The sequence below is a fragment of the Colobus angolensis genome, unplaced genomic scaffold, assembly GCF_000951035.1.
Source record: "Colobus angolensis palliatus isolate OR3802 unplaced genomic scaffold, Cang.pa_1.0 Scaffold532, whole genome shotgun sequence".
NCBI lineage: Eukaryota > Metazoa > Chordata > Mammalia > Primates > Cercopithecidae > Colobus > Colobus angolensis.
This window is the reverse complement of record NW_012118844.1, coordinates 987,914-1,003,734: the sequence shown is the minus strand read 5'-3', so window position 1 is coordinate 1,003,734 and position 15,821 is coordinate 987,914. Positions and strand designations below refer to the sequence as shown.

The 15,821-nt window shown below is 40.4% G+C and overlaps 1 protein-coding gene across 3 annotated transcripts in view; it reads right to left on the bottom strand.

Annotated features, from left to right (window-relative positions):
- ATP11C (ATPase, class VI, type 11C) overlaps positions 1-15,821 on the bottom strand; it is a 209,312-nt gene that overhangs the window by 40,697 nt on the left and 152,794 nt on the right. For all 3 annotated transcript variants that reach the window (XM_011961029.1, XM_011961028.1, XM_011961030.1), the window contains exons 19-20: positions 8,197-8,460; positions 1,794-1,968 (exon numbers count right to left, since the gene is read on the bottom strand). In XM_011961029.1, the coding sequence (XP_011816419.1) occupies positions 1,794-1,968; positions 8,197-8,460 (439 nt within the window). The remainder of the gene's footprint in view (positions 1-1,793; positions 1,969-8,196; positions 8,461-15,821) is intronic.

Below are 15,821 nucleotides of genomic sequence, written 5' to 3'. Positions count from 1 at the left end.
TATAGTGACAGAAATAAAACAGAATGAGGACTAAACCACAAGTGGTGGCATAATTAAGATGGAAGAAGCAGCATGGGGTCAGGAATTCACATAGCTGCCTGGCAGTGAAGCAGTCAGAACCCAGGTGAGCAATTTGAGCAGCATACACTGAATGTAAGGGGAAAAAAAGAGGTCGCTGTTGCAGGAAAGTCTCTGACTAAGGGGACGGATACTTTTGAATAGTGTATTCTGGTTGGATCTGATTCCCAACCTGGGGCCAAGAGAGGTTTTCAAGATTGAAGGAAAGAAAGAAGAGCCTCTGATTGCAGTGGGGACTGAGAGCTAGAAGGCAGAGAGAAGAAATGCCCCAAATAAGATGGGCGCTGTGTGTGTGTGTGTGTGTGTGTGTACGCACGCACAGTATGTAAAAGAAAAGCCACAGACACAGCCATCCCCTTGTTTAGAGCAACCGGTTAAAGAATCTGATGAAGCAAGACTAACACAAATGAAAGAATATCCTATAGCATATATGGAAATGAAAAAGTAGGTAACAGAGACTCTAAGTTTCCTTGTACCTAGTGAATACAAAGAAGCAAGATGAGGCAGATCAATTTGGACTGGAGGAGCTGGAAAAGAAAGCATGTAGGAGGTGGCCCTTCAGCTAGGTTTCATTATGAGTAAAATTTTTGTTAGGCCAGGGGAATTCAGAGAGAATGCCAGTTGAGGAAATGACGTGACAAAAGTTTTGAAAGTTGCCCTGAGTATGACATATGGAAGATCACGGAAGAACAACCAACAGGAATGGAGAATGTACGCCAGAGAAAGGAGTGATAGTAGACACAAAGTACAAAATATGTAGAGCCACGTTAAGGGATAACAGTGGGGAGCCCCAGGCGCCACATTCAGTCAACTGCCCTTCATCCTAAGGGACTATGAAACTACTCAAAGTGTCCGAAAAAGAATATATGATAGGAAGAGTTATGTTTTAACAAGATTAATTTGGGAGTTTGGAGAGATTAAAAATGGATGGGTAAACGCAAGGAAACCAGTGAGGAGACTAAATCAAATAGTCTATGTGTAAAGTCATAAGGGCTTGGACTAGTTGGGCAGTAAAAGGTTTTGAAAGATGGCATCAAAATGAGAGCTATGACAAAAGGTAGGACCAACAGAACATGGTGAATACATATAGAGGGAGATGAGAAGGATCAAAAGTAGTTTTGAGACATAGGGAGCAAGAGAAAAATGGCACCGGTAACAAGAACAATATAGAAGAAAAACCATATTGGTCTGAGGAAGAAAATTTTAAGATCTAATAAAAAATCACTACGTTGACAAATAAAATGTTAGGACCATGGAAGAGAGACCATGAAAGGATAATTTTACGGAGGATATAATTGATGGTATCAAGAACAAAGGAGAAATGAGAAAGAGAATGGAAAACTACACAAGGGATGGGCCAGGTCTACCTGCAGGCAAGCCAAGGGAGTAAGAAGAGCAGAAAGAACACACAGAGCTAATGTCATAAGGGATCTAGGAGCAGTGGCAGCAGGCACAAAGCACTCATCAGAGAAAAAAGTCTGGAAGGTGAGGAACTGGGATAGCCAGATTGAGGGGACAACAAGGTGCAGCATAAGTTTAATTCAAAACGGGGAAAGATTTCTGAGTCTGATTACAAAAAGAAAGAAGCCTTGGAGGAAGAAATCAGATGGTAATAATGGCCCTTTGAAGAAGAAATAATTTTTTAAAAAATAAACATTTCCATATATGTGTACAGAAGTATCCAGAATGGAACGTTAACTAATGTTCACAGTTACCTGGGCTTTCTGTAATGGTGCCATCCGACAGCAGAGCACTGCAGTACACTTCATACATATTTGTAGGAAAATGTTTTTGTAATTGTTTGAACTAGAGTCTTGACTGGAATTTAGTATGAGTGACAACGTGGAGCCATCTATGATTAATCCATATTCCTGATGTTCTGTCCATGCTCTGAAAAAGAAAAACAATGCTGTGTTTAGATTTATTACAGATTTCTATTTAGGATCCAGATTTCTTTTTAACAACAAAGGGGGTGGTCCCAGATAAGGGGAGTCATCAATCTGGTTCCTCAACCTGTTCACTCTAAAGAAGCAACTGCCTCTAATAATGGCACAACAGTGATTTGCAATCATATCTTTGAGACCCGAGTTGCACATATAGATGACTACAAGTTCTAAAAGGTCAACTTGGTGAGGCCACATTTCCCAGTTATTTAATCAAACAATTGTCTAAGTGTTGCTGTAAAGGTACTTTGTAGATGTGATAAAAATCCACAAGCAGTTGATTTCAATAAGAGAGATCATCCTAGATAACTAGAGTGGGCCTGATTCAGTCACTTGAAAGGTTTTAAGAGCAAAGCTGAGACTTCCTGATGCAGTAGCCTTAGCTACTTCCTGAGACTTCCTAAGGCAATAGCCTTAGCTCATGCCTGAGAGTCCCAGCCCTTCCTAAGAGCCTATCCCACAAACCTAGACCTGCCCAGCTAGATAATACAGTTAGTTGCCCAAGCCAAGTCCTAACAATAAATCTCTCAATATATTCTTTCACTGGTTCTATTTTTCTGCTTGAACTTTGACTAATACAAACTTTTTTTTTGATGTTTAGAAAATAAAGAGATTAAGCAGCCTGCCTCTGTTTAAGAAACATATGGTGAGTATTTGGAATTAAAATCAATTAGTCAAACTCTGCTATGAAGACAAATCATCAATTACTCTGAAACTCCCTAACAATACAGGGAAAAGACAAATGGCTTTGGGGCAAACATATATATATACACATATATTAGGAATTTTTTTTTTCTTTAAATGTATCATTTTACATACTAGCTTAGTGGTTCTCTAGCCATCCCATTCAAATCATCTGGGTGGCTTTAAAAATTGCCCATGCCTGGGGCCTATCCCCAGACCAATTAAATCAAAGTACCTTGGCCAGGGCTTGGTTATATATATAAATATTGTAAAAGCTTCCTAGGTGGTTCTCATGTGTAGCCAGGACTAAGAGGTGTTAGGTGTCAGGAAAGACAAATGTGTAACAGGTGCCAAGTATTTAAGAAAAATATAGTGTAAAACTAACAACTGAGAAAATTCTGCCAATTAACTTTTATTTTTCAATTAGGAAACAAACTAGTGGTTATTCAAGTTTTGCTCCAGGGAATCTTGGATGCCATTTGACAACCACTGCAGTGGAAGCCTTCGACAAAGCAGGATCTCAGAGATTGTTATCTAATTTAACACTACTCAAAGTTTAATGTGCAAAGGAATCACCTGGGAATCTTGTTAAACTGCAAATTCGGATTCGTTAGGTGTGATGTGAGATTTTGCATTTCTAAAAAGCTGCCCAGTGACAATGGAGTTGCCATTCTATAGACGAAGCTTTGAGTAGTGAGGGCCTAATATACCTCATCATTCCTTTATTCCATATTTCTTCAGTGTATACTGCTAATACCATAACATTTTATACTTACCCATATTTTGCTGTATAATTTTATTCACTAAATAAAGAGACATCAATGATGTGTTCTCTTTCTTTGCTCCCCTACTCATATATTAATAGCTTACTTACGGGGCTGAAAACAGCAACTCAATTACCAATGAAGAAATAACTTGCGAACACCAACTATAAGCACACTATATAGAGAAATACAAAGAATTATGGACTAATCTTTTTATGGAGAATAGAACATCTCCTTAGACTGACAGCATACGTGAGAGAACTACCCAATCAAACAAGATAATCAATGGCTAATGCCCAGTTATTGAGACATATCCACGCAGGAGAGAATAGTGGATTCTTTGTGAGGTGCGATATCTAAAGTAGGACTTGAAAAACAGAGATGAAAGAGGTGAAGTAATAGAGTGTTACATTGGGGTGCACTGGAAAAGCACACAGAAAAGGTCACTTAAGGCCTCTGGTGTGGCCTGAATCTGTGGGTAATGGAGAACCACCAAAGTTTTCAGAGCGGAACTGTGATATGGACAGTGCTTCACTTAAAGATCATTCATCTGGCAGAGGGGCTTAAGAGATTTCATGCGTGAGGTACTAGGCCTCTGATGTGGGTGGGGCACTAGAGGTGAGAATGGGAGTATGAATATGGCTTGGGGTCTGATTTGAAGGGGAAAGGGCAAAGGAGCAGAAGCTGGCAAAGGTGACTGAGTCTGAACCCTGTGTAAGTAAGTAAAGACTGTGCCCAACTTAGGAAGACGGGTTGATCTGAGACAGTGATAGTACATTAAGTTTTCCATAAGCCCTGGCTTTTACAAAAGTGTCCTCAGGGCTGTTGAATGGTGCTATAGACTGGAATGTGTTCCCCTGCAAGTTCATGTTGAAGCACTACCCCCCAATGTGATTATATTTGAAGATAGCACCTTTAGAGGGTGAGGCCCTAATGATGGGATCTGCGTCTGTTATAAACTGAATTGTGTTCTCCCAAGATTCATCTGTTGAAGCTCTTAACTCCCAGTGTTGTGGTATTAGGAGGTGGGGACCTTGAGAGGTAGCTGACTGATATGGTTTGGCTGTGTCCCCACCCAAATCTCAACTTGAATTGTATCTCTCAGAACTCCCATGTGTTTTGGGAGGGACCCAGGGGGAGGTAACTGAATCATAGGGGCCGGTCTTTCCTGTGCTACTCTCGTGAGAGTGAGTGAAGTCTCATGAGATCTGATGGGTTTACTGGGTTTCCGCTTTTGCTTCTTCCTCATTTTTCTCTTACTGTAGCCATGTAAGAAGTGCCTTTTGCCTCTCACCTTGATTCTGAGGCCTCAGCCATGTGGAACTGTAAGTCCAATTAAATCTTTTTCTTACCAGTCTTGGGTAAGTTTTTATCAGCAGCATGAAAACGAACTAATACAGTACATTGGTACCCGTAGAGTGGGGCGTTGCTGAAAAGATCCCAAAACCGTGGAAGCGACTTTGGAACTGGGTAACAGGCAGAGGCTGGAACAGTTTGGAGGGCTCATAGGAAGACAGGAAAATGTGGGAAAGTTTGGAACCTCCTAGACACTTGTTGAATGGCTTTGACAAAAATGCTGATAGTGTTATGAAAAGTAAGGTTCAGGCTGAGGTGGTCTCAGATAGAGATGAGGAACTTGCTGGGAACTGGAGCAAAGGTGACTCTTATGTTTTAGCAAAGAGGCTGGTGGCATTTTGTCCCTGCCCTAGAGATTTGTGGAACTTTGAACTTGAGAGAGACGATTTAGGGTATCTGGCAGAAGAAATTTCTAAGCAGCAAAGCATTCAAAAGGTAACCCAGGTGCTGTTAATAAAACCATTCCATTTTAAAAGGAAAACATCATAAAATTTCAGAAAATTTGCAGCCTGACGATGTGATAGAAAAGAAAAACCCATTTTCTGAGAAGAAATTCATGCCAGCTGCAGAAATTTGCATAACAAGCAAGGTGCCTAATGTCAATCCCCAAGACCATGGGGAAAATGTCTCCAGGCCATGTCAGAGACCTTTACAGCAGCCCCTCCCATCACAGGCCGGGAGGCCCAGGAGGAAAAGTGGTTTCATGGGCCAGGCCCAGTGTCCCTGTGCTGTGTGTAGCCTAGGGATTTGGTGCCCTGTGTCCCAGCTGCTCTAGCCATGGCTGAAAGGGGCCAATGTAGAGCTTAGGCTGTGGTTTCAGAGGGTGGAAACCCCAAGCCTTGAAAGCTTCCACATGGCATTGAGTCTACGGGTGCACAAAGTCAAGAACTGAGGTTTGGGAACCTCCACCTAGCTTTCAGAAGGTGTATGTATAAACACCTGGATGCCCAAGCAAAAGTTTGCTGTAGGGATGGGGCCCTCGTGGAGAACTTCTGGTTGGGCAGTGCAGAAGGGAAATGTGGGGTCGGAGCATCCACACAGAGTCCCGACTGGGGCACTGACTAGTAGAGCTATGAGAAGAGGCCACCATCCTCCAGACGCCAGAATGGTAGATCCACTGACAGCTTGCACTGTGCACCTGGAAAAGCCGCAGACACTCAATGCCAGCCCGTGAAAGCAGCCAGGAGGGAGGCTATACCCTGCAAGGCCACAGGGGTGGAGCTGCCCAAGACCATGGGAACCCACCTCTTACATCAGCACGACCTGGATGTGAGACATGGAGTCAAAGTATATCATTTTGGAGCTTTAAAATTTGACTGCCCTGCTCGATTTCAGACTTGCATGGGCCCTCTAACCCCTTTGTTTTGGCCAATTTCTCCCATTTGGAACGGCTGTATTTACCCAATACCTGTACCCCCACTGTATCTAGGAAATAACTAGCTTACTTTTGATTTTATACAGGCTCATAGGTGGAAAAGACTTGCCTTGTCTCAGATGAGACTTTGGACTGTAGACTTTTGGGTTAATGCTGAAAGACTTTGGGGGGCTATTGGGAAGGCATGGTTGGTTTTGAAATGTGAGGACATGAGATTTGGAGGGGCCGGGGGTGGAATGATACGGTTTGTTCATGTCCCCACCCAAATCTCAACTTGAACTGTATCTCCCAGAATTCCCATGTGTTGTTGGAGGGACCAAGGAGGAGGTAATTGAATCATGGGGGCTGGTCTTTCCTGTGCTGTTCTCGTTATAGTGAGTTAACTCTCATGAGATCTGATGGGTTTATCAGGGGTTTCTGTTTTTGCTTCTTCCTCATTTTTCTCTTGCCACTGCCATGTAAGAAGTGCTTTTTGCCTCCTACCATGTTTCTTGGGCCTCCCCAACCATGCAGAACTCTTAAGTCCAATTAAACCTCTTTTTGTTCCCAGTTTCGGGTATGTCTTTATCAGCAGTGTGAAAACAGATGAATACACTGACTTTAGATGAGTCAAGGGGGAAGGTGGGGCCTCCATGATGGGATTATTGCCCTTATAAGAGGAAGAGACAGCAGAGCTCTCTCTGCCATGTGAGGACACAGGGAAACGGCAGCCATCTGCAAGCCAGAAGAGAGCCCTCACAAGAACCCAACCATGCTGACACTCCAATCACAGAACTTTAGCCTCCAAAACTGAAAAATAAATTTCTACTGTTTAATACACCCAATCTGTGGTATTTTGTTATGGTAGCTCAAGCAGACTAAGACAAAAGGAGAAGTAAAATGCACATACTTTGGACGGTCTTTGTAAGTACCATTTGGCTAAAGGAAAATGTTTCTCATAGGCAATTAATAAAAACCTATTTATTCTCATTGATGCCCAAGTACTAGAAGAACAACAGCTGCTTTAGAATTGGCCATAGCCTCATGAATGTGGGCTATTCATTTTTAAAGCTTGCTTAAACATTAGAGATGAGGATACAGATACAGCATAGTTGTTATAAGCATGGGATCTGAAATTGGATAGACTTTCTGAACTCCTTCTTAGCTGTGTGATCTCTATCTGTAAAATGAAGAAAATACGGTTGCCTAACTGGGTTGTGAATGATGATTAAATGACAATTATCATACAAAGCCCTTAACACTGTTCCTGGAACATAAAGTGTGCTTAAGAAATTGAAAATAATATTGCTTAGGGATATTTCAAGTTAGTACAGACACATCCAGCGGCATTCCAAAAAAGGAAATCAATTTGCTTACGGCCAAGGTAAATTCAAGTAATTGGTTTAGACAAAGCTGACCCTTGGTCAATGGGAAGTATAGAAAATATATCTCTGGGCATTGAATTATTGTTTATCAGTGGCTTTCCCTGACACCTTCATGTTCCACAAGTTCTTCCTAGTTGAAAGCAGAGTGAAAGCAGCCATGTCCTCTAAATAAAGTGGCCACGTTAACAAGTATTTGATTCCATTTGGAGCTCTGGGGTATAAAAATGCACAGAAAATGGCTCCAGAACCTCAAAATGCATGAAAATTGTCATAGAGATTGATTTTATTACATTCAGTTTAAGAGACTGTGAAAGGAGTATTTTTTTTCTTAACATGGACCAGGCCAGATTATCAACACTGAATACCTAGACTCTAAACATTTAAAAATTGAGCTATTTTTCTAAACCTTCTGAAATGTGCAGTTTTCTTTTAAGTTAAAGGGAAAGGTGGAAAGTGCCAAATAATCTCAGATGTGCCATTAGTCAAGTCCTCAGGGACAATTTTAACTTATAATGATAAAACACCTGCAAACAGAAAATCATAAATTACAGAAAATGAAGCCTTTTGTATACGCAGCTGTGATTTACATCTGCACCAATGTCTAAATATAACAAACTGATGTACTTTCTTACTTTTTAAGGCTTCTAGTACTTTTAGGAAATTCATGCAGCAATTTCTTACGATATTCTATCAATAATTCATGTAATCGGTCTTCTTTCCTTTCACTTTCTTCAATGGTTTTTGTGGTTAGTTCTAAGAGCTCGGTGTTGGTTTGGAAAAGGCGGCAGGCATAGCATGTGGATTTGGCTGTTTCCATCTTGTCCCCAGTGAGCACCCAGACTTTCAGGCCTGCTGCATGCAGAGCTTCAATGGTCTCTGCAGCTTGATCTTGTAGCCTGGGAACACAAAAGAAACCTTGTGATCTTCTAAAATTCCTGACAAAGATTCTACAGGAAGGCTTGTTAAAGAGAATATTTTTATAATTCACAGCAATTCTAGAGTCCTGACATCTTATCACAGTTGACTTTCATATACATCCCCTACTCATTCTGAGTGCTGTCTCTGGCATAGTTTTACCTATTAAAGCAAATTTCAAACAATGAGGTTCTGAAAAGTTTGTGACACCTTGAGGTAACTGGTATGCAATGGCAGAATTGAGTATCATCATTCTAAGCTAAAATGTTCTGAAACATTTGTACTCAATGTCACTTTAGTATATTTCATTTTATGTTCTATCTTACCATACCAATTAACATCACTTGACATCATTCAAAGTATAAAGGTCCAAACATTCTAATCAGACGATGAGGGAAATTAGTGAATCCCTATCCTTGAGGAGCTTTAAGAACAGGAACATGGGTTTTCAAGATGGCTGACTAGGGACATCAGATGCCAGTTGTCCTCATAAAAAAGATCAAAGTTACTGGTGAATGGACATTTTCTGAACTGAAAACTGCAGGAAGAGAGCCAGGACCTATTGGAGAGCCCACAAGAGAAAGCTGGGATACAGAAAAGGAAAGTAGTGAGAGTCTGGCAGAGACTGTCCCCCGAGGAACTCAAAGCCCCATGTAAAGGGTAGGTGAAAATGCTTCTCTGCTTCCTCACCCTGTGACAATCTCCTGACCATCAAACAGCTGGGAAACCCTTCTGCCCTCCTTACCTAGGGCAACGCCGTCAGTGGCGATATAGGAGCTTCCCAGGGACAGAGATCCGGGTGGCCAGCTCATGCAGGCATGTCAGTACTCCCCTCAGACCCAAACTTAGAGGGCAGGAACCATTCTGTTTGTGCTGCTGTGGTGGGCCAATACCATACCTAGGGGAATCTCTGCCCTTGAGTTATCATACCATCAGATCCCCTGCAAATATACTTCCACCTGCTCTGACTTTGGCAAGCTCAGGGGTATCAGTGAGTCCCCAGGGAGCTATGGGACCCCTGGAGATCTATCCCTCAGCATGGAGTGCCCCTAATGGGGAGGTAAGCACAGCCCGCTAAGGGCCCTCCTGGGACAAAGGAAATGTGGGCACAGTGACAATCCCTGAAGGAGGTAGCACTGAGGGCCAGGAACAGTCATGGAGACATTTCCCACTGTGCCCACCCCTGTACACTGTTGTTGATGCGGCCAGCAGCAGTTCTTCCCAGTGGAGGGTAGCGCATATGTACCTGGAGAAACTTTTCACCTTTTTCACAGTGGCTCCACCCCTGCTGAAAATGAGCTCATGCCAATTGGGCTTTCACAAAGGGTGGGACCCAACTCCAACTCCCTACACAGAGCAGCAGCATCCCAGCAACAGACAGGTAAGCTGCAGAGTTGCTGCTCTGAACTTGGGGTAAAGGCTCGGCCAAAGCCCATTTTGGTTGCAACCACCAGAGAGATGTATCCACAGTCTGCAGCCACACTGTGACCAGGAACCAAAGGATAAAGTCTATATGAACTGAAGATTGTGAGCACGACAGGGGCATAATGGAGAAGTGGATCACGTTCCTATCTGCACAGGATGAGGTGCTGGTGCACCCCTCCTCGTTCCTTCCCCCAAGACCTCGGCATACCCCAACCCGATCTCCAACCCCTGCCACCATCCTTCCCTCAGGGTAGGTGCTTCCACTCATCATCAGACCTCCCAGAGGAAGAACTGACTCTTACTCTTAAGCTCCACCTACCGGACTGAAGCCTGAACTGCACCCCCAAATAAGTAACTTGCTGCCAGAAGGGCTTAGTGCTAAGCTTTCTGACACCTCCACACCCTTAGCCCTGAGGGAGGCCCTTGCATCCAATACATCACCACAACAGCATCTGAGAAAACCATTGCACTGAAGCTATTTACAACCAAGGAAACCATATAGAGCCTTGCACTGCCGAAAGCACCCAGAAACAAAGCCAAACAATCACATACAACATATACCACAGTCACATCCTCAAGGGAAAAAAGAATTAAAAAATAAAAAAATGTCTCATCCAAACTACAGCAAATTCAAAAATAAGAAGCAATAGATCCAGGAATCAGTGTAAGAACTCTGGCGGTACAAAAAGCTGGGGTGTCTTGACACATCCAAAGGAATGTACTACCTCTGTAATAATACAGGTTAACCAGAACGAAAAGTCTGAAATGACAGATAAGGAATTCAAAATATGGCTTGCAAGGCAACTCAACTAGATCTAAGAGAAAGTTGAGACCCAACACAAAGAAACCAGAAAAATGATTCAGGATATGAAAGATAAGGATAGCTATAATAAAACAAACCAATTAGAACACCTGGAATTGAAAAACTCAGTAAAACAATTTCAAAATACAGCTGGAAGCCTTAACAATAGACTAGACCAAGTGGAAGAAAGAACTGCAGAGCTTGAAGAGCAGTCTTTCAAATTAACCCAGTCAGATTTACAAAAAAAATTTAAACATGAGCAAAGTATTTGAGAAATATGGGATTATGTAAAGCAACAAAATCTATAACTTCTTGGCATTTCTGAGAGAGAAGAAGAAAAAAAGGCAACATGGAAAATATATTTGGGGAATAATTCAGGAAAATTTCTTGAACCTTGCTAGAGGTCAACATCAAGATACAAGAAATTCAGAGAACAACTGTGATATGCTACACAAGATGACCATCACCGAGGCATATAGTCATCAGACAACCCAAGGTCAATAACAACAAAAAAATCTTAAAGGCAGCTAGATAAAAAGGACAAATTACCTATAAATGAAATCCCATCAGACTAATAGTGAATTTTTCAGCAGAAATCTTAGAAGCCAGAAGATTGGGGATGTATTTTTGGCCTTTTTTTTTTTTTTTTTAAAGAGACAAAAATCTCAATCTGTCACCTAAAGCATAGCAGTGGTGCAGTCATGGCTCACTGTAACTTCTGGGCTCAAGTAATCCTCCCACCTCAGCCTCCCAAGCAGCTGGGACTACAAGCATGTGTCACCATGCCTAGTTATCTAAAAAAAAAATGTTGTAGAGATGGGGTCTCGCTATGCTGCCCAGGCTGGCTGTGAGCTCCCAGGCTCAAGTGTTCCTCCCACCTCAACCTCTCAAAGCACTGGATTACAGGTATAAGCCACCATACCCGGCCTTTAGCCTTCTTAAAGAAAAACAACTGCAGCCAAGAATTCTGTATCCTGCTAAACTAAGCTTCCTAAATGAAGGAAAAACAAAGTTTTTCCCAGACAAGCAAATGCTATGGGAATCTGTCACCACCAAACCTATCCTATAAGAAATGCTTAAAGGAGCTCTAAACACGGAAAACAAACGGATGATATTTGCTACTATAAAAGTATATGTCAGTAGAAAGTTAACAGATCCTATAAAGCAATTATATACTTGAGACTATCAAAACAACTAGCTAACAACAGTAAGACAGGAACAAACCTCACATATCAATATTAGCCTTGAATGTAAATGGCCTAAATGCTCCACTTAAAAGACATAGATCGGCACAATGAATACAAAAATACCATCTGTTAGGCCGGGCGTGGTGGCTCACACCTGTAATCCCAGCATTTAAGGAAGCTGAGGCAGGAGGATCACCTGAGGTCATGAGTTCAAGACCAGCCTGGCCAACATGGTGAAACCCCTTCTCTACCAAAACTACAAAAATTAGCCAGGTGTGGTGGCAGGCACCTGTAGTCCCAGCTACTCAGGAGGCTGAGGTACGAGAATGGTTTGAACCCAGGAGGCAAAAGTTGCAGTGAGCTGGGATTGCGCCGCTGCACTCTAGCCTGGCTGCACTCTAGCCTGGGCGACAGAGCAAAACTCCATCTCAAAAACTTCAACAGACCCATCTCAGGTGTGATGACAGCATAATGATGGCCACAAGCTAAAATTAAAGGCATGGAGAAAGATCTATCATGCAAATGGAAAACAAAAAGGAGTAGGGTTTGATCTTCCTGTATCAGATAAAACAGGCTTTAAATCAACAACAGTAAATAAAAAGACAAGGTGGGAATTACATAATGAAAAGGGATTCAATTCAACAAGATTTGACTAGCCTAAATATATATAGACCCAACATCAGAGTGTCCAGATTGATAAAACAATCATCCCTAGACCTAAGGAAAGAGACAGAGAGCCATACAATAATATTGGGGGATTTTAAGACCCCAGTGATAGCACAAGACAGATTATTGAGGCAGAAAACTAACAAAGAAATTCTGGACTTAAACTGGACTCTTGACCAAATGGGCCTAATAGACATTTACAAAACACTCTACTCACCAAGTACAGAACATACATTTTTCTCATCTGTGCATGAACATTATCTAAAATTGATCACATGCTTGGTCATAAAGCAAGTCTCCTGAAATTCAAAACTCAAAATCATATCAAGCATCTTCTCTGAACAGAGTGAAATAAAATTATAAATCAATACCAAGGGGAACTCTCAAGACCACACGAGTACATATAAACTGAACAACTGGCTCCTGAATAACTTTTGAGTAATCAATGAAATTAAGGCAGAAACCAAAAAAAAAAATTTGGAAACAAAAGAAAACAGAGACAGAACCTACTAAAAACTATGGGTTATGTCAAAAGCAGTGTTAAGAGCAAAGTTTATAGCACTAATTGCCTACATCAAAAAGGCAGAAAAATCTCAAATGAACAACCTAATGTCACACCTAAAGGAACTAGAAAAACAAGAACAAACCAGACCCAAAGCTAGCAGAGGACTAACAAAGATCGCAGCAGAACTAACGTAAATTGAGACCAAAAAAAGCATACAAAGTATCAATGAAACAAAAATGAGAAACAAATAGACCAGCAGCTGAATTAACCAAGAAAAAGAGAGGATTCAAATGAGCACAATCAGAAATGACAAAGGTGACATCACAACTGATACCACAGAAATACAAAAGATCCTCAGACTATTATGAACATATCTACGAGCACAAACTGGAAAATACAGACGAAATGGATAAATTCCTGGAAACATACAACCTCCCAAAATTGAACTAGGAGGAAAAAGAGTCCCTAAATAAGCTATGAAATTGAATCAGTAATAACAAATCCACTAATCAAAACAAAACAAAACCCAGGACTATAGAGATTAACAGCAGAATTCTATCAGATGTATATAAAGAAGAGTTGGTACCAACCTTACTAAAACTACTCCAAGAAAAATCAACGAGGAGGGATTCCTCCATAACTTATTCTACAAAACTAGTATCATCCTAATATCAAAATTTGGCAAGGACACAATAAAAAAAGAAAACTATAGGCCATTACTAATGATGAACATAGATGTAAAAATCCTCAACAAAATAATAGCAAACTGAAACCAGCAGCACATCAGAAAGATAACTCATCAAGATCAAACGTGTTTTATTCCTGGGATGCAAGGATGGCTTAACATATGCAAATCAGAATTAAAACAAAAATTATATGATCATCTCAATAGATGCAGAAAACATATTCAATAAAATTTGACATACCTTGATGATAAAAAAAAAAACCCTGAGAACAAACTAGGCATTGAAGAAACATACCTCAAAATAATAAGAACCCTACATGCAAACCCACAGCCAACACCATACTCAATGTGCAAAAGTTGAATGCATTTCCCCTAAAAACTGGAACACGACAGGGATATCCACTCTTTTTTTTTTTTTTAAATTGCATTTTATTATAATAAAAATAATGTTTCAGTATACCTAGGGCATAACAAAATGAGATGTTACCATTGTAAAATGACAGTAATTTTAATAATGAAATTTCCAGAGAATGAAACTCATATTTTTTACTGTTTTTATTGAGTATGTGTATATGTTAATTAAAATTTTAGCAGTGAAATATAATATTATAGGAATGTGTATAGTATGTCCATTATTTTTTAAAAAGCTACAATGGTGAATGCATGTGAAATATGAATTGTTCCCTTTGTCAAAAAGTGGAGTTGCTAAGACAAAGATAAAATTATAGAAATGAGTTGAATTTATGTAGGAATGTTTGTTTTTAGTTGCATCAATGTACATAATGATCTTTAGTCTCCATTCTATGTTATTTTGCTTTTTAAATGTATTTTATGTATTCTGTTAGTAAGATCAGCATATAGCTAACAGTTAATATCTGCCACTAAATGTTGAGTAGTGGATTATGTATTTATCATTCCAACACTATAAATCATACACCTTTAGCAGTTAGAAAATTGATACATGATAGAATAAAATAATTTGATGAAACTTTTAGGTATGCATATTTGTTGAATGAATGAATGAAATATGGTGAATATGTAGTAAACTGCCTCCCATTGCTAAATGTCTTTTTAGAGAGGGTAGGAAATTAAAAATAATCATTTTCTTTTTTTTTTTTTTTTTCCACTCTTACCACTCCTATTTAACATAGTACTGGAAGTCCTAGCCAGAGCAATTAGGCAAGATTGCTGGAATACTACGCAGCTATAAGAAGAGTGAAATCATGTCCTTTGCAGCAACATGCATGCAGATGGAGGCCACTATCCTAAGTGAAATAACTCAGAGGCAGAAAATCAAATACCACATGTTCCCACTTATAAGTGGGAGCTAATCAATAAGTACACATGGACATAAAGATGGAAATAACAGACAATGGTGACTCTAAAAGGGGGAAGATGGGAGGGGAGCGAGGGTTGAAAAACTACCCATTGAGTATTATGTTAGTATCTTAGGTGATGGAATCAAAGGAAGCCCAAACCCCAGCATTACACAATATAATCACGTAACAAACCTGCACATGTACTACCTGAATGTATAACCCTGACCCACCCTCCAAAAAAAGAGGAACGCCAATCATCCTGAATGAGAATTTAATTATAATTCTTAAAGGCAAGGAGAGAAAAATGATACTTTCCTCCGGGTTTCTCTTGGCCACAGAATAACAATGAAATCAGACTAAATGAATTTCATTAGAATTTCAATACCTTTTAATGTGACTAAATATATGTTTGTAACTTAATTCTCATAATTTTCATATATAATATTTAGAAAATTCCAAAAATATTAAGAATCTAAAACTTATTATTTCAAGCAGATCAATGGCAGTGTCCTGCAATCAAGTCTGAAAACGATCAGCCTGCAAGTTAAAAGCATATTATTTTAAAGTATGCAGTCCAGGCACAGCGGCTCATGCCTGTAATCCCAACACTTTCGGAGGACAAGGCAGAAGATCATTTGAGGCCAGGAGTTCAAGACCAGCCTGGCCAACACGGCGAAACCCCGTCTCTACTAAAAATACGTAAATTAGCTGGGTGTGGTGGCATATACCTGTAATTCCAGGTAGCAACTCTGG